The sequence below is a fragment of the Mandrillus leucophaeus genome, unplaced genomic scaffold (assembly GCF_000951045.1).
Source record: "Mandrillus leucophaeus isolate KB7577 unplaced genomic scaffold, Mleu.le_1.0 Scaffold139, whole genome shotgun sequence".
NCBI lineage: Eukaryota > Metazoa > Chordata > Mammalia > Primates > Cercopithecidae > Mandrillus > Mandrillus leucophaeus.
The window spans coordinates 909,065-925,059 of NW_012101354.1; the positions used below are offsets into that span (position 1 = coordinate 909,065).

Below are 15,995 nucleotides of genomic sequence, written 5' to 3' on the forward strand. Positions count from 1 at the left end.
TCACGAGGTCAGGAGTTCGAGACCAGCCTGGCCAACATGGTGAAACCCTGTCTCTACTAAAAATACAAAAATTAGCCGGGCGTGGTGGCACGTGTCTGTAGTCCCAGCTACTTAGGAGGCTGAGACAGGAGAATCGCTTGAACCCGGGAAGCAGAGGTTGCAGTGAGCCAAGATTGTACGACTGCACTTCAACCTGGACAACAGAGCAAGACTCTGTCTCAATAATAATAATAATAATAATAATAATAAAAAGAGTGCATGGCAACCCACAGAGCAGAAGAAATTCACTATATGTATAACTGACAAAAGATGTCCAGAATATATAAAGAATTCTACTAAACAAAATGACTAACATGGGATCCTGGACTGAACCCTGGAACAGAAAAAAGATACTAGTGGGAAAAGTAGTGAAACCCAAATAGTCTACAATTTTGTGAACGGCATTGTACCAACATTAATTTCTTCATATGACAAACGTGCCATGGTGACCGAAGATGTTCACGTTGTGGGAAAACTGGATGAAGGGTATACAAGAGTTCTCTGTACTATCTTTGCAACTTTTCTGTAAATTTAAAAGTATTTCAAAGTAAAATGTTTACTTAAAGAAAAAAAGAGAGACAGCCAGCCAGACATGCAGACCAATAGAAAAACAGGCACAAGACGCCAACAGATACATCATCATGAGGATATCCAAATAGTCAACAAACATATGACAAGGGGTTCAACTTAATCAGGCATTATCAAAGAACTGGAAACTAAAACCACAAAACAATGCCACAAAATACCTATCAGAATGACTAACACGAAATGGATAAAAAAAAAAATACCAAGTGTTCAGCAGATGTGGAACAACCGACACTGAGACACTGATGCTGGGACTGCACAGTATCACAATCGCTGGAAAATTCAGAAGCATCAACCAAAGATGAACACAAAAGTACTCTAAGGCACAGCAATTCCACCACTAGTTACTCTACCCAACAGAAACACAAATGTAGGATCTCAGAATATGATACCCCAAAATGAAGGCCTTGGAAGAAAAAAGTTTTCTCTCACTTTCTCCTGACCTCTTTTCTGGCCTTTCATTCCTCCCCTCGCCGTCCCGAGGCTAGCCATAGAAACTAGAATCTCTCTTCTCAAGGCGGGTCATAGAAACCAGAACCCCTTTTCCCCAAAGCCAACCATAAAACCTAAAATTATTACTCTGACTTTCCACCTCTCTTTCTGTTAAAAACTAGCTATAAATAAATTATCTGGCTGGGCATGGTAGCTCACGCCTGTAATCCCAGCACTTTGGGAGGCATGGGCGGATCACGAGGTCAGGAGTTCGAAACCAGACTGGCCAACATGGTGAAACCTCGTCTCTACTAAAAATGAAAAAATTAGCCAGGCATGGTAGCAGGTGCCTGTAGTCCCAGCTACTTGGGAGGCTGAGGCAGGAGAATTGCTTGAACCTGGGAGGTGGAGGTTGCAGTGAGCCAAGATCGTGCCATTGCACTCCAGCCTGGGTGACAAAAGTAAGATTCCATTAAAAAAAAAAAAAAATTATCTGACCCACCTTGCTTGATTTTAAGTCATAAGACCCCCATTCCAGAGAGGGTCCTGCCTCATACCCAGAAGGAATGCTTAGAGAGGCCAAGAAGAATCTAGACAGACAGGCCTTGCTGGGTTTCCCACTTAGTCTCTTAGCATTAGATCATACCCTTTTTGTCCAATCATATTTCTACACAGCTGTCTATACTTTTTGAAATCTAAGAATGGCCTGCTTCTGATTCAGTAAGGCTAGCTTCTAAAAATAATAAAAACTGAAAATTAAAAAAGAGTGGACGGTTTCCTCTGCACATTTGGGTCTTCATTCTGAAGGTTCCCATGTCACCTAAAAATATGATCAAATAAATGTGTATGCCTTTTTTCCTTTTTTTTTTGAGACAGAGCCTCTCCTGCTCTGTCGGCCAGGCTGGAGTGCAGTGGCACGATTTCGGCTCACTGCAACCTCCACCTCCCAGGCTCAAACAATTCTCCTGCCTCAGCCTCCCAAGCAGCTGGGATTACAGGTGTGTGCCACCACGCCCAGCTAATTTTTATATTTTTAGTAGAGACGGGGTTTCACCATGTTGGCCGGGCTGCTCTCGAACTCCTGACCTCAGGTAATCCACCCGCCTCAGCTTCCCAAAGTGCTGGGATTACAGGTGTGAGCCACTGTGCCCAGCCCTTTATTCCTATTAATCTATCTTTTGTCAGTGATTTTCAGCAAAACTTCCAAGGGTGAAGAGGAGGCTTTCCCTTTGTCCTGGCACATACATATGTTTCCCATAAAAATATGTATACTAGAAAGTTCACAGTAGCATTTTTCATAATAGCCTCAAACTAGAAATTACCCACATGTTCACCAAGAGTAGAATAAGTTGCAATATATTCATACAATGGAACTTTGTACAACAATGAAAAAGAATGAAGCACTGTACATGCAACATCAGTAAATCTCACAAAGACGTTAAGCAAAAGAATCCAGATGCAAAAGTACACTATATGATTCCACTTATATAAAAAGCTCAAAAATAAGCAAAACTAATGTAATATGCACTTTGGAAGTCAGGACAGTGGTTACGCTTGAGGGTGAAGGTAGGTGGTAATTAGAAGGGGACAGGAGGGGGCTTCTGTAGTGCCCGTAATGATTTGTTTCTTGATCTGGGTGCTGCTTACAGGAATGTGTCTAGTTTGTGAAAATTACTTGACTGTACATTTGTGATGTATGTATGTTTCTGTATATATGTTATTATTAAATGTTTTTAAAAACAAAAAATCAAAAACTCCTTATTATGGTATTAGAGTCCCCTTACGATCAGGACTATCACAGTCTATACCACATAAAATATTTTGACTCCCTCCAGTACCCCAATGTACCCTGCACTCTAACTGTCCCCAACTTTTTCCTGATCCAATCATAGAAGGCATCCAAATCCAAGTCTGTTTCTGCTAACGGGTCTTCCAGTGCAATACGTGCTCCCACCTCCCCAGAGGTGCACATGTTGCTTTCTCCGACCAGGGTATCCTCTCCTCCCTTGCCTCCTTGGAGAATTCCTGCTCAGCCTTCAAGGCATCTCCTCTTTGAGGGTCCTATCCCAGCACTTCTCTCTCAGTCAGAGCACCTACTGCAACCTACATATCCCGCACTTTAACAAGGAGCCCATTCTTTTGTAACTATTTATTCATCTCCCCTAATAAAATCAAGCTCCTTGAAGACATGGATAGCTTATTTAGCACAACGCCTGGTCTAGAATAGGTTCTCAAAAAAATATGTGTTGCATGAGTTCCAGGTGATATGTTCAGGGATTTTCCCAATTCCCTTTGAGAAACTCCAGCTCTTCAGTTTAGAGAAGCAGTATGGAAAACTGAAAAAAGCAGAAACAGAAAAGTAGCAGAGGAAGGTCAAGGAAAAATTGAGCAAAACTAAGAAGGCAACTCTAAAAAAAAATACAAGTGGCTAATGGAATGGTGAAGATGCTCAACCTCACCAGTATAAGGAAAATGCAAATTAAAATGCTAATGAGCTATTTTGGGAGGATTTCATTACATTTATAGAAATATAAAGATAAGACATGTAGAAGTATGTTCACAGCAGCATTGCATGCAATGACAAAATACCAGAAACCACCCAGATGGCCCACGGACAAGAAAACGAATTTTTAAACTATATATCCTCATTATTTTTGAGACAGGGTCTCACTGTGTCACCCAGGCTGGAGTGCAGTGACATGATCATGCCTCACTGTAGCCCTGACCTCCCAGGCTCAATTGATCCTCTCACCTCAGCTTCCTAAGCAGCTGGACTACAGGCGTGCACCACCATGCCTGGCTAATTAGAAAATGAATGAATAAACCCTGACATACTAGTACAATGAACCACTATTCAGCTGTGAAAACAAATGAACTATGCAACATGCATTGACATGAATAAATCTCAAAATAAATGTTAAATAAAAAAGCAAGCTGGGGCCGGGTGCGGTGGCTCACGCCTGTAATCCCAGCACTTTGGAAGGCCAACGCGGGCAGATCACTTGAGGTCTGGAGTTTGAGACCAACCTGGTCAACATGGTGAAAGCCTGTCTCCACTGAAAATATAAAAATTAGCTGGGCCTGGTGGTGCATGCTTGTAACCCCAGCTACTCAGGAAGCCGAGGCGGGAGAATTGCTTGAACCCAAGGGGCGGAAGCAGTGAGCAAAGATTACACCATTGCACTCCAGCCTGGGCGACAGAGTGAGACTCCATCTCAAAAAAAAAAAAAAAAAAAAAGCTATTTGGGCCAGGCAGTGGCTCACGCCTATAATCCCAGCACTTCGGGAGGCCAAGGCAGGTGGATCACCTGAGGTAAGGAGTTCAAGGCCAGCCTGGCCAACAGGGTGAAACCCCGTCTCTACTAAAAATATAAAACACTGGTCAGGTGTGGTGGTGGGAGCCTATAATCCCAGTTGCCTGGGAGGCTGAGGCCGGAGAATCGCTTGAACCTGGGAGGCGCAGGCCCCAGGGAGATAAGGAGAGAGGTGCAGTGAGCCCTGTGACACTTATGTAATAAAACATATAAAGAGCAGGAAAGAAAAAGTACTAAACTTGGCTAGGCATGTTGGCTCAAGCCTGTAATCCCAGCACTTTGGGAGGCCCATGCAGGCAGATTGCCTGAGTCCAGGAGTTTGAGACCAGCCTGGGCAACATAAGGAGACCCTGTCTCTACAAAAAGTACAAAAATTAGCCTGGCGTGGTGGTGCACTCCTGTACTCCCAGCTACTAGGGAAGCTGAGGTGAGAGGATCAAGTGAGCCTGTAAGGTCAAGGCAGCAGAGAGCCAAGACCATGCCACTGCACTCCAACCCAAGTGACACAGCGAGACTCTGTCTCAAAACAAAGTACTAAACTTGAAGTCAGAGGCAGGATGATGACCATTAATCCTTGAGCAAATGACTCAATCTCTCTGGGTCTCAGTTTTCTGTCTGTAAAATGAGGGTGATAATACCACCACCGACATTTTAGAAAGGTTAGGTAGATGTGAGACAATGATGTAAAAGTGATTTGCAAACCACAAATCTCTTCACAAGGATGAAGCAGCATTACTTTCCCAAGTAGCTCTGTAAAGTCTGCAAAGGAAGAGCGTGGATGAAGTAAATTGTCTAATGGAGCTGATGAAAAACCCAGTGCTCTCTCTCTCTGGCACCTCATCCTCCACAACCGGAGAATGCATCTTAGTCAACAAGGCCACAGACCTCGGCCTGCACCCCCAACCCAGAGTCAAGGAGCAAATCCTGGGGCTCCTCTCTGCTTTGTGCACTTCGTTGTTTTCTGGAGCAGGCTCGCATTTCCTCAGGATTGTGAGCAGGCTCCAGGGAGCTTTAGGAACACCCCAAAAATATCTGGCAGGGGGGTCTCCACTGGGGACTCTGAAAGGCAAGATGAGAAGTGAGGCCTTCTTCTCTAGGGAAAAAGGAGCAGTGCTAATCATAAGGTAAGCAGCCTCTAACCTCATAAACATTTCTGGGAGAAGCCCAGCTACCTCCAAATTATAGGCAGCCTCACCACTCTGTTCAAACAAATCTCCGGCTGTGACTCACTCCTCAAAGCAGGGAGGGGGTAAACACATAGCTGAGGGGTTAGAGATCAAGACGCCATAGCAGAGATAAGGAGATAAACAGGGAGGCTCCAGAGAGATAAGGAGAGAGGCGCAGAGTTCTCACACCACAGGCTCATGTGAATAGGGAAAAGCCTGCATTGCCCCAGCTCTCACTCCCCAGGTTTTACCGGGGTCACTAGGACTGGGTAGGAGTCAAGTGTTCTTTCTAAGAGGAAGCAAAGGAAGTAGAGATTGTCCCCGAGCTGGAAACCAGCAACCTTGATTCATCTTCACCCTGTATCCCATTCTTTCCTCACTTTGTCCCTCAATCCCATCCACTTTCCCACCCCAAGTGTACATGGCCTCTCAAGTTGCTGGAGGAGCAGTCACCTCGGTTTCCCCACGTTGAAAAATGGGAGGCCAGGCGCCGTGGCTCATGCCTGTAATCCCAGCACTTAGGGAGGCAGGCGGATCACGAGGTTAAGAGATTGAGACCATCCTGGCCAACAGGATGAAATCCCGTCTCTACTAAAAATACAAAAATTAGCTGGGCGTGGTGGCACATGCCTGTAGCTCCAGCTACTCAGGAGGCTGAGGCAGGAGAATCGCTTGAACCTGGGAGGTGGAAGTTGCAGTGAGCTGAGATCGGGCCATGCACTCCAGCCTGGTGACAGAGCGAGACTCCATCTCAAAAAAAAAAAAAAATCCAAGAAAAATATGAACAGTTAGCCCCTTGTAACAATGGCATCCAAGTGATCAGGAAGAAGGATGCCCCACAAAGTCAAAGAAGAGAGCCGTATGGGATAGGTGGGTGCCTACCCTCTCCTTGAGTGAGGCTCGCACCCGACTCAGCTCATCAGTCTCAGGTACGTGGTCCTGCCTTCTGCAGTGCTGCCTAAGCCAGAGATGGCCCTTTGTGGAATAGGACACAAAGATTCACTCCCTTTCTTCCTCCCCATATTAGCCAACAAAACAGGTGTTTGCTTTTTATGTGGCTGCCTACCCAGAGGCATGGGCTGGACAGGCACTATGTAGAGGGCTGACCAGGGTTACTGTGAGGTGAAATGAGAAAAAGGATTTGAGGTGGCACCCTACATGAGGCAGCCCTTCTCATTACTTGGAGCCTTAACAAAGGAAAACAATGGGGCCGAGCAGTGACTATGTGTCCGTAGAGGGAAGTGAGCTCCTGAACCAGCTCTGAAGGAGACACCCACTTGCTGAGCCAGTCTCTCTCTAGGACACCTACCTAGCGACCAGCAAACCTGGAATGAAAGGGCAAGTTCCTCAGTGCCCCCTCTGCATCAAAGGGAGTGACTCTGCCCTCTCTAGGCTCTGACTACCTGCTTAGTGATTTTTGCTTCTGTGCCCCCAGACCCAAGAAAACTATGTCCCTTTTCTTCCTTCCTTCCTCATCCTCTTCCTTCCCTATATTCTCTCCTCTGCTTCCTGCCTCTGCTGGCCAGGCTTAAATCTGGGCCACAAGCCTTCCTGGCACATACCTATTTCCGCAACTGAACCTTCCCAACCCCTGGAAAACAAAGGTATTTCATAAGACTCTGCACCTTGACCCAAAGAGGCATGCGCCATAATTACTAGCAGGCAAGGAAGCTCATCCCACCTCTCTGAGCACACGTGTGTGGAACCGAAACCATCTGGGTGCACACCCCCCTCCACCCTGGAGAACTATGGGCAAATGTTAGCGCCAAATGCCTGATGATGAGGTAACTCTCCTCGCTCAGAGGAGATCCTTCCTTCTCTGGCAAAGCCCAGCATTCCCCAAATTCCTGGCAGGCTTGTTGACATCAGCTGCAATGCTCCTGAAAGTAAGAACCTGGCAATAAATGGGAGAGATGGGATGGTGTGAGGAGAAATTTATGGGCTGAGTGTAGGGCAAGTTTCATGAGTAGAAGGAACAGGCAGCCACCAAACTTGAAAGGCTCCTCTGCCCAGCAGTTTCCCCTACACTCAGATGTCACAGAACCAGCACTTCCATGTTTTAGAATACATTCATTCCTCTGGAGTAAGCAGCAATGGCTCCAGATGAATCCTCTTTTAAAATGCAAATATTCTGACCCAGCAATTCCACTCCTAGGTATTCCTCTCCAAGAGAAATGAAAATATATTTCCACACAAAAACTTGTACACCAAAGTTCGTAGCAGCATTATACAGAATAGCCAAAAAGCAGAAAGAACCCAAATGTCCACCAACATTTATCCATGACAAACACTGTTGTAATACATCTAAATAATGGAATATTATTCAGCCATAAAAAGGAATGAAGTATTGATTCACATTACAACATGGATGAACCTTGAAAACATCATTCTAATAAAAGAAGCCAGTCACAAAGGATCATATACCGATGATTACATTTATATGAAATATCCAGAACAGGTAAATCCACAGAGAAAAAAAGTAGACTGGTGGCTGCCTAGGGCTGAGGGAGGTTGGGGGGAAATGGGGAGTGACTGCTAATGGATCAGGATTTCTTTATAAGGTAAGGAAAATGTTCTAAAATTGATTTATTGATGATTGCACAACTCTGTGAATATACTAAAAACCAATGAATTATATACTTTAAATGGGGTATATGAATTATATCTCAATAAAGCTCTTCATAAAAAATTATGGCCGGGCGCGGTGGCTCAAGCCTGTAATCCCAGCACTTTGGGAGGCCGAGACGGGCGGATCACGAGGTCAGGAGATCAAGACCATCCGGGCTAACACGGTGAAACCCCGTCTCTACTAAAAATACAAAAAATTAGCCGGGCGTGGTGGCGGGCGCCTGTAGTCCCAGCTACTCGGGAGGCTGAGGCAGGAGAATGGCGTAAACCCGGGAGGCGGAGCTTGCAGTGAGCTGAGATCCGGCCACTGTACTCCAGCCTGGGTGACAGAGTGAGACTCCGTCTCAAAAAAAAAAAAAATTATATGAAGCTCATGGTAAGGCTTCAATAAATCACAGTTCTAGTTTAAAAAATAAGAGAGTGAGGCTCTGGAAAGAATTGGTATTAAACTACTTGAGCTTCTGAGGTCCTAAAGGAATGTCACCTATTCCGTGGTAAAGACAAGTCTTCAGATTGCAGCTGATAAAAAAAAATTCTGAGTCCACCCAGGTGTTGAGAGAACCTCTCTGGACAAGATAAATCCAAAACAAGAAAAAGAAAAAGAGAGAGAGAGGATTAAAAAAATGCAAATATTCTAAGGAAAGATAAAACTTATATATTACTTAAAGAAACCAGAGCAGCAGGGGACACCAGCTGCCTTGGTCGTGAGGTCTAAAAAAGAAGAGGAAAGATGCCCAGAGAGAGATGCCAAAATATGAAACCTGACCCACTGCCAGTGTAAGATCAGTACTGGCTGAGTCAGGACTAGCAAAGGTTACTCAGGTCTTCACCCTGGCTCTATCTGTAGGCCCTCCTCTCACCCCTGGAACCCTCCACTGGTTGAGGAACCTGGATCATCAAGAAAACGAGAAAGAAACAGGAAAAAACAAAAGTCAGCATAATGAGGAGGAGCAAACCTTGCCCAAACCAGAGAGTTCCCAGACTCTTCCTCCATCCCTTGGCTGGTTGCTTAAAGGAGGTTAAAATAGTCTAGTCCAAGCCAGTAGAAATAGAAAATAATAGCTAACATCTGAGTACTTACCACATGCCAGGCACTGTGCTTCATATTTTATATGTATTATCTAATTTAATCCTCACAACTACCTTATGAGAAGGGTGCAATTATTATCCCAGTTTTACAAGTGAGAAAACTGAAAACGAAAAAATTAAGTAATTTGCCTAAGTGAGCTTGGGCAAAGCAGACATCAAAGCCTGATAAGAGCCCACCTTAGTCAGATTCCCACAGCCATGCTCTTTTGTGTTTGTTTGTTTGAGTCGGAGTTTCACTCTTACTGCCCAGGCTGGAGTGCAATGGCGTGATCTCAGCTTACTGCAACCTCCACCTCCCGGGTTCAAGCGATTCTCCTGCCTCAGCCTCCCAAGTAGCTGGGATTATAGGCATGCACCACCACACCCCACTAATTTTGTATTTTCAGTAGAGATGGGGTTTTGCCATGTTGGTCAGGCTGATCTCGAACTCCTGATCTCAGGTGATCCACCTGTCTCAGCCTCCCAAAGTGCTGGGATTACAGATGTGAGCCACCGAGCTCAGCCCAGAGCCATGCTCTTGACCACAATGCTATTAACAGAAACTATAGTTTATTACATTAACAAAAATTGTAATACAATTACACTGGGAGGATGGGAAGAAAGCACGTGAGGGGTGGGAGTCTAGATTTTCCTATAATTCCATCAACGGATGTCTAAAACTGATAAATCAAGAAAAATCACGGTAAGCATATTATTGAGAAACATGGAGGTAAACACAAAACAGCTAAAAGAGTAGAAAGTGGTTACTTCCATGGAGCAGAACTTGGAATAGGGGACTGCTGTTTTCTTTTAAAAGCCTTTTGATATTATTAGATCTTTTAAAATCACACATATATATTCCTTCGATAAAAAGTGATTTAAGAGACCGGGCATGGTGGCTCATGCCTGTAATCCCAGCACTTTGGAAGGCCAAGGCAGGCAGATCATTTGAGGTCAGGAGTTTGAGACGAGCCTGGCCAACATGATGAAACCCCATCTCTAGCAAAAATATAAAAATTAGCTAGGCATGGTGGCCCTTGCCTGTAATCCCAGCTACTCGGGAGGCTGAGGCAGAAGAATTGCTTGAACCCAGGAGATGGAGGGATGCAGTGAGCCAAGACTGTGCCACTGCATCCCAGCCTGAGTGACAGAGGGAGACTCCATCCCCCCACCCCCCGCAAAGAAAAGGTGATTTAAGGTCAGGCGCAGTGGTGCACACCTGTAATCCCAGCACCTAGGGAGGCCGAGGCAGGAAGATTACTTGAAACGAGGAGTTCAAGACTAGCCTGGGCAACACAGTGAGAACCCATATCACGAAAAATGAAAAATTAGCTAGATATGTTGGGTATGCCTGTGGTCCTAGCTACTTGGGAGGCTGAGGTGGAAGGATCCCTTGAGTCCAGGATTTCAAGGCTGCAGTGAGCAGTGATCACATCACTGCACTCCAGCCTGGGCAACAGAGTAAAACCCTGTCTCAAAAAAAAAAAAAAAAAAAGTGACTTAAAGACAGATGGAAAGAAGGAAGGAAAAGAGGGAAGGAGGGAAATGAAATCAGAGATCATCCACGGTAAAGTCTAATGTCATAGACATCCGTTCTTTGGCCACACAGCTTTCATTCCCCTCCACTGATAACATTTGGGTCTTTGGAGAATCTCCTTCCATCACTATAATCTGGGGGGGCCTATCAATCAAGGAACCCTGTCCCGCTCTGGACAACTGGGGGCCAAGGGACAATGGCACTTTCTCCCTCGAATCTTGAGCATAATGGCACAAAGACCTAAAACAGCTGGAACCAATTCACCAACAGTAGTAAGCCTCCGTTGTTCCACTTACCCAGGCCCCAGAACACCCTTGGTTAGGGCTTTTTAAGCTTTCCCTTAAATTCTGTGAACTGCTTCATTTCCTTCTAATAATTTCCTCATCTGCTTAGTTTAGCTGGAGTCATTCTCTGTTGTTTATAACCAAAGGAAGTTAATAGAAATACCTAGCAAAAAGGAGTTTGGTGTTTATTTGTTCTTTTATTTGCCAATATAACTTTTTACTACAGTGGCTTGCAAAACTTTTCAATCTCAAAAACATATTTCACATCAAGACCCAGTAAACAAACATGCACATATATAATACACACACACACACACACACACACATATATACACAACTGAAATAAAAGTTCTACCAAAAATGTCTATCCTCACTAACACTCTAAGAGTGTTAATTCTATTTCTTTTTTAATGCTGGTCTGACCTACTAAGTCGATCTCAGATCCACTAGTGGTTATGGTCTGCAGTTCTGAAAAACACTGGCTCCTTGTACCTGCTGCTTCTGCCTCCAACAATAAAAACATCCCAGAGAGTGTACTGGCCCTGTGTCCATGTCCACATGTGATACACTAAGGCACACAGCCTGGCTAGTGGGGAAATACCAACAGAGTCCCAGGGCCCTCACTCACACTAGGATCTCTAATCAGGTCAACTCTCTACACTCTGACTCCGGAAGAAACATCTGTTCATTTATTTATTTACTCACTTTGCACATGCATTGAGCACCCATTCAGTGGTGTGAACATATGACAGATTCCTGGGGGTTGTCCAGAGCCATAAATTCTGTCTGCAAGTTGGCTCAGAGAAGAGGAATGCAGGACAAGGCCTGTGTCCTGACTGTTCACCATCTCCTCCCCTCCCTTAAGGGCCCAGGAATGTCTCCAAGACCAGATCTGGACAATGATTACTTCATTCCCAGCTTTGGAGTAAAATAAGTCTCAAGTTCAGCCCAGAAAAAAGGAATAAAAGGGAATTTCTTTTTCTCCCTTGCTCTAGAGGTCTCTGGTTAGCTTCAAACTAACCCATGACTGGAGACCATCTGAATTCCTTGTCCACTATTTTCTCTTAATAATTTTTTCTGCCCCACCAAATAGCAAAAACATCAAGAAAGAGTAGAAGGGGCCAGATGTAGTGGCTCACGCCTGTAATCCCAAGCCTCTGGGAGGCCAAGGTGGGCAGACTGTTTGAGCCCAGGAGTTCAAGACTAGCCTGGGCAACATGGTGAAATTCCATCTCTACCAAAAAAAAAAAAATTAGGTGTGGTGGCATGCGCCTATAGTCTCAGCTACTTGGGGAGGCTGAGGTAGAAGGATCTATCGAACCCAGGAGGTGGAGGTTGCAGTGAGCTGAGATGGTGCCATAGCACTCCAGCCTGGGGAACAGAGCAAGGCCCTGTCTCAAAAAAAAAAAAAAAAAAAAAGAAAGAAAGAAAAGAGGAAAGAAATGAAAGGAAGAAAGAAAAAAAAATAGTAGAGGTTAATGATTCATTAACACTGCTAGTACCAACTTGGTCTTAGACTTCTTTTCATCTCTTTTCTATATAGCAAGCAAGCAAAAAGCAGCCCAAACATCCCTCTCCTTTATTTATCTCACGCCCTTTTTCCTCAACTATTCCAAAAGAGAGAGCAAGAGCATGGAAGAGAAGCTACAGGTGGTGTGCACCTGAAGTCCCACCTACTCAGGAGGCTGAGGCAGAAGGATTGCTTGAAGCCAGGAGTTCAAGGCTGTGGTGTGCTATGATTGCACCCGTGAAGAGCCACTGTACTGCAGCTCCTGCAACATAGCAGGACCCTCGTCGCTTCAAAACAAAGAGCATGGAGTAGAACTTGTGGCTGACACATAATGGATGGATTTCTTCCATCTCTTCAGAGTCTCATAGCTGGGGATGTGGCAGGCTACAGACGAATGGGGTTTGGGCAACTGGGGTTGGCCAATAGCAACATCTGTATTTTAATGTGGCAAAAACACTCATAGCCTGGACAGAAGTGGAGAGGGGACTGGGAACAAAACTAAATGACCAACTGTATTCTAAACCTGAAATGAGTTTGAAGAAGAGCCATAATCTAGCTGCAGCTGGGTTAGCTCTACCTCAAGAGCAAGATGAGGCAGGCAGAGGGTAACAGAATCAGATGTGGGAGGGGGGAATGATACACAAGTTCCCCATCACCTTAGTTTTCATTTCACTCCCACCCACAATAGCTTGGAAACTGATGAAATAGTACACACCTAATCTGGCTTAAGTTCCCCAACAGAGCCTAGAAACAGCCACAAATTACCCTCCTCAGCCTCTGGAGAGGAAAAACCATATGGTCAGCTAGCGTGGGGAGAACAGTGACTGGGAGCCAGAGGAAGAGGAGAGCGGGGTAGACTAGCCTGCACTGGAGAAAACCCCCTTTCTCCGCAACCCTCTCTCCGTCCAGAAGCCCTCGCTTGGGTCACTTCCCTCCCCTTCCTCCACTATCTCTGGGCCTGGCGGCTGGAGACGGAAGCAAAACTAACACACCATCCCAGGAAGTTATCGGGAGGCAGATAGAGGAAGGAAAACAGGAGAACTACTAGGGGGAAGAAGGAGAAATCCAAGACGAGAGGTGACCCCCGGGCGGAAAGCCCTATCCCTCTTAGCGAAAGGTAGAGTCCCTAGCCAATCTCGGAAGAGTTTGAGTCCTACCGTCCCCCACTTGCCCCCCACTCTCCAGTGCAAGCCCTGTAATTTACTCTACCCTTTTTCTTGTTACTGATCATCCAAAGCACCATGATGAAATTCTTTGGAGGGCCTCTGAGGTCACCAGGACCCTCGACCCACGGGAAAGCCTAAGCCTCCTCGGCAGGACACAATGTCCAAAGGCTCTCAGGGACCCAGTCCCTTGAGCTCATTCTCTTATGACCCAATCTGGCTGCCCACAAGACGCCTCAGACCCGCGGCCCAAGCACGGGCTCGCCGGCGCCGAGTCCCAGGCAGGAGCTGCAGGGTCCTAGCAAAGGGCAGGGACGCCCCGAACCCTCCAGCCTCAAACGAGTCTTCACCCCGCGACTCCCACTGCCCGTCGCAGGCAAAAGAATAAAAAGAGAGAAGCGCCGCACAGGGCTGACCGCGCAAGCCGGGCACCAGGTGATGTCAGCGAACTCGGCGTGGGGCAAGGAAGGGGCGGACTTAGAAACCGGGAATACAAAACGGGGAAGACGGCGAGGGTGCTTTTTCTTACCGCCGCCTGGTCCTCTGGGTGTACGTCCACCAGGGTACACCAGTTCCGCGTCCCGTTCATCTTCCCTCGGGGTCGCAGCACACACGCCACCTCTTCACCCCGCTGTCCGGCTCCAACTGCGCGGGCGCGCGCGGAACCGCCCCCTTGTATAGACTCATCAGGGGCAGGGCTGAAGATAGGCCACGCCCCCAGTTCACGGTTTCGCCGAGAACGAGCGATAGGCGAGGAGGTGAGGTGGGCGGGGCCAAGGGGTCTGGGATATGCCCCATCCGTGCTCGCCTGGATTTACACAAAGGTGGGGCTTGGGAGAGACATGGCGCTGCTTTAACTGAACAGCTTTATCTAGAGTATGTGGTTGCACTTCAACATTCTTCATTAATCTTGTCGCCTTCCATCTCCAAGATCAGTTTTGATCAGAGGGAATCACCCTGCCTGCTCCTAGAGGATGAGGAGTTGGAACCTGCAAAAGCTTCCTTCCATACATGCTCCTCTCCCTATACGTAAACCAGCTTGTAGGCTTTGTAGAGCTGAGTAAACCTTTCCTCCACCGCAGAAAGGCAGGCACCAAGGGCCAGCTCACTCAGACTGGCCTAAGCCAGTCTGGCAGGTGCACTTCCTTGGCAAGAGGCCCAGGAGGCCCAGTCAGCTAGGCTCTGGGTGGGGCTTGTTTGCTTGTTTTGCAGAAGCTCTTTTACTGACGCTGCCCTTATATGGTTGGGAGAGGCGGGACACATTGCCTTAAAAGGAATTTGTGTTCGTGAGAAAGGATGAGCCTTGACTTCTCCAGTTGCATTTTCTCCCCAAGCCTAGGCTGGGATCTTGAGGGCCTAGAAGAGAGGGTTGGCCAAGCAGGACCCTGGAGCATCCTCCCCGCCCAGCTGCTCTTGGCAGATGGCTGCTTCACTTGGCTATGGTCCACACAGACAGCAGACAGAATACTTCAGGAGGAGGTCTGACCCACTCCTGAGTGGATAGTACCCCTATACCTGGCAATAGGCTCTAGAGAAGGGCCAGCTCCCTCTTCAAGGCAACACTAGGGCAGGAACAGCAGAAATGTCCCTACCTCCCAGTTAGGGACTGGGTTCTATGCCAGTTAGGAATGAATGGGGATTTTTCTACCTGGGAAGTGAATGCTGGGGTTATCACTATGACCCAAGGGAATAAAACCCAGTTCTGGTCTGTCCTACTCTAACCCTCAAAAAGGCATTTACTGCTGGCCGGGCACAGTGGCTTATGCCTGTAATCCCAGCACTTTGGGAGGCCGAGGTGGGCAGATGACAAGGTCAGGAGTTTGAGACCAGCCTTACCAACACGGAAAAACTCCATCTCTACTAAAAATACAAAAATTAGCTGGGTGTGGAGGCATGTGCCTGTAATCCCAGCTACTCAGGAGGCCGAGGCAGGAGAATTGCTTGAACCCGGGAGACAGCGGTTGCAGTGAGCCAAGATCACGCCATTACACTCCAGCCTGGGCGACAGAGTGACACTCAGTCTCAAAAAAAAAAAAAAAAAAAGGCATTTACTGTCCTTGCTCTTCCCAGAATGTTGTTCAGGAGAGAATGGGGCTGCCATAAACATCTCCAGGTTTCCTAGGTCCCACCTGCTCTGTTACAAAGGGCCTCTGAAAAGCAAGGTGAAGAAAACTCTAGCTTTGGCCCCTAAACTGTACAGTTAATATGACTTCAAAAAACCTGGACCTCCAAATAAGCCAAGAAAAAGAATGAGAAGACAAATCAAGGA

General features: G+C 46.5%; 1 protein-coding gene across 5 annotated transcripts in view; it reads right to left on the reverse strand.

Annotated features, from left to right (window-relative positions):
- The window catches only part of TUFT1 (tuftelin 1), a 44,829-nt gene extending 30,436 nt beyond the window's left edge, over positions 1-14,393 (reverse strand). For 2 of the 5 annotated variants that reach the window (XM_011973533.1, XM_011973530.1), the window contains exon 1: positions 14,256-14,373. Coding sequence is in view for 3 of the 5 variants with exons in the window: in XM_011973532.1 (XP_011828922.1) it covers positions 14,256-14,315 (60 nt within the window). In the remaining 2 variants the exon portion in view is untranslated. Of the gene's footprint in view, positions 1-14,255 lie in introns of all 5 variants that reach the window. The other 3 variants (XM_011973532.1, XM_011973531.1, XM_011973534.1) reach the window with 3 other exon arrangements.
- Between the last annotated feature and the right edge of the window lie 1,602 nt (positions 14,394-15,995).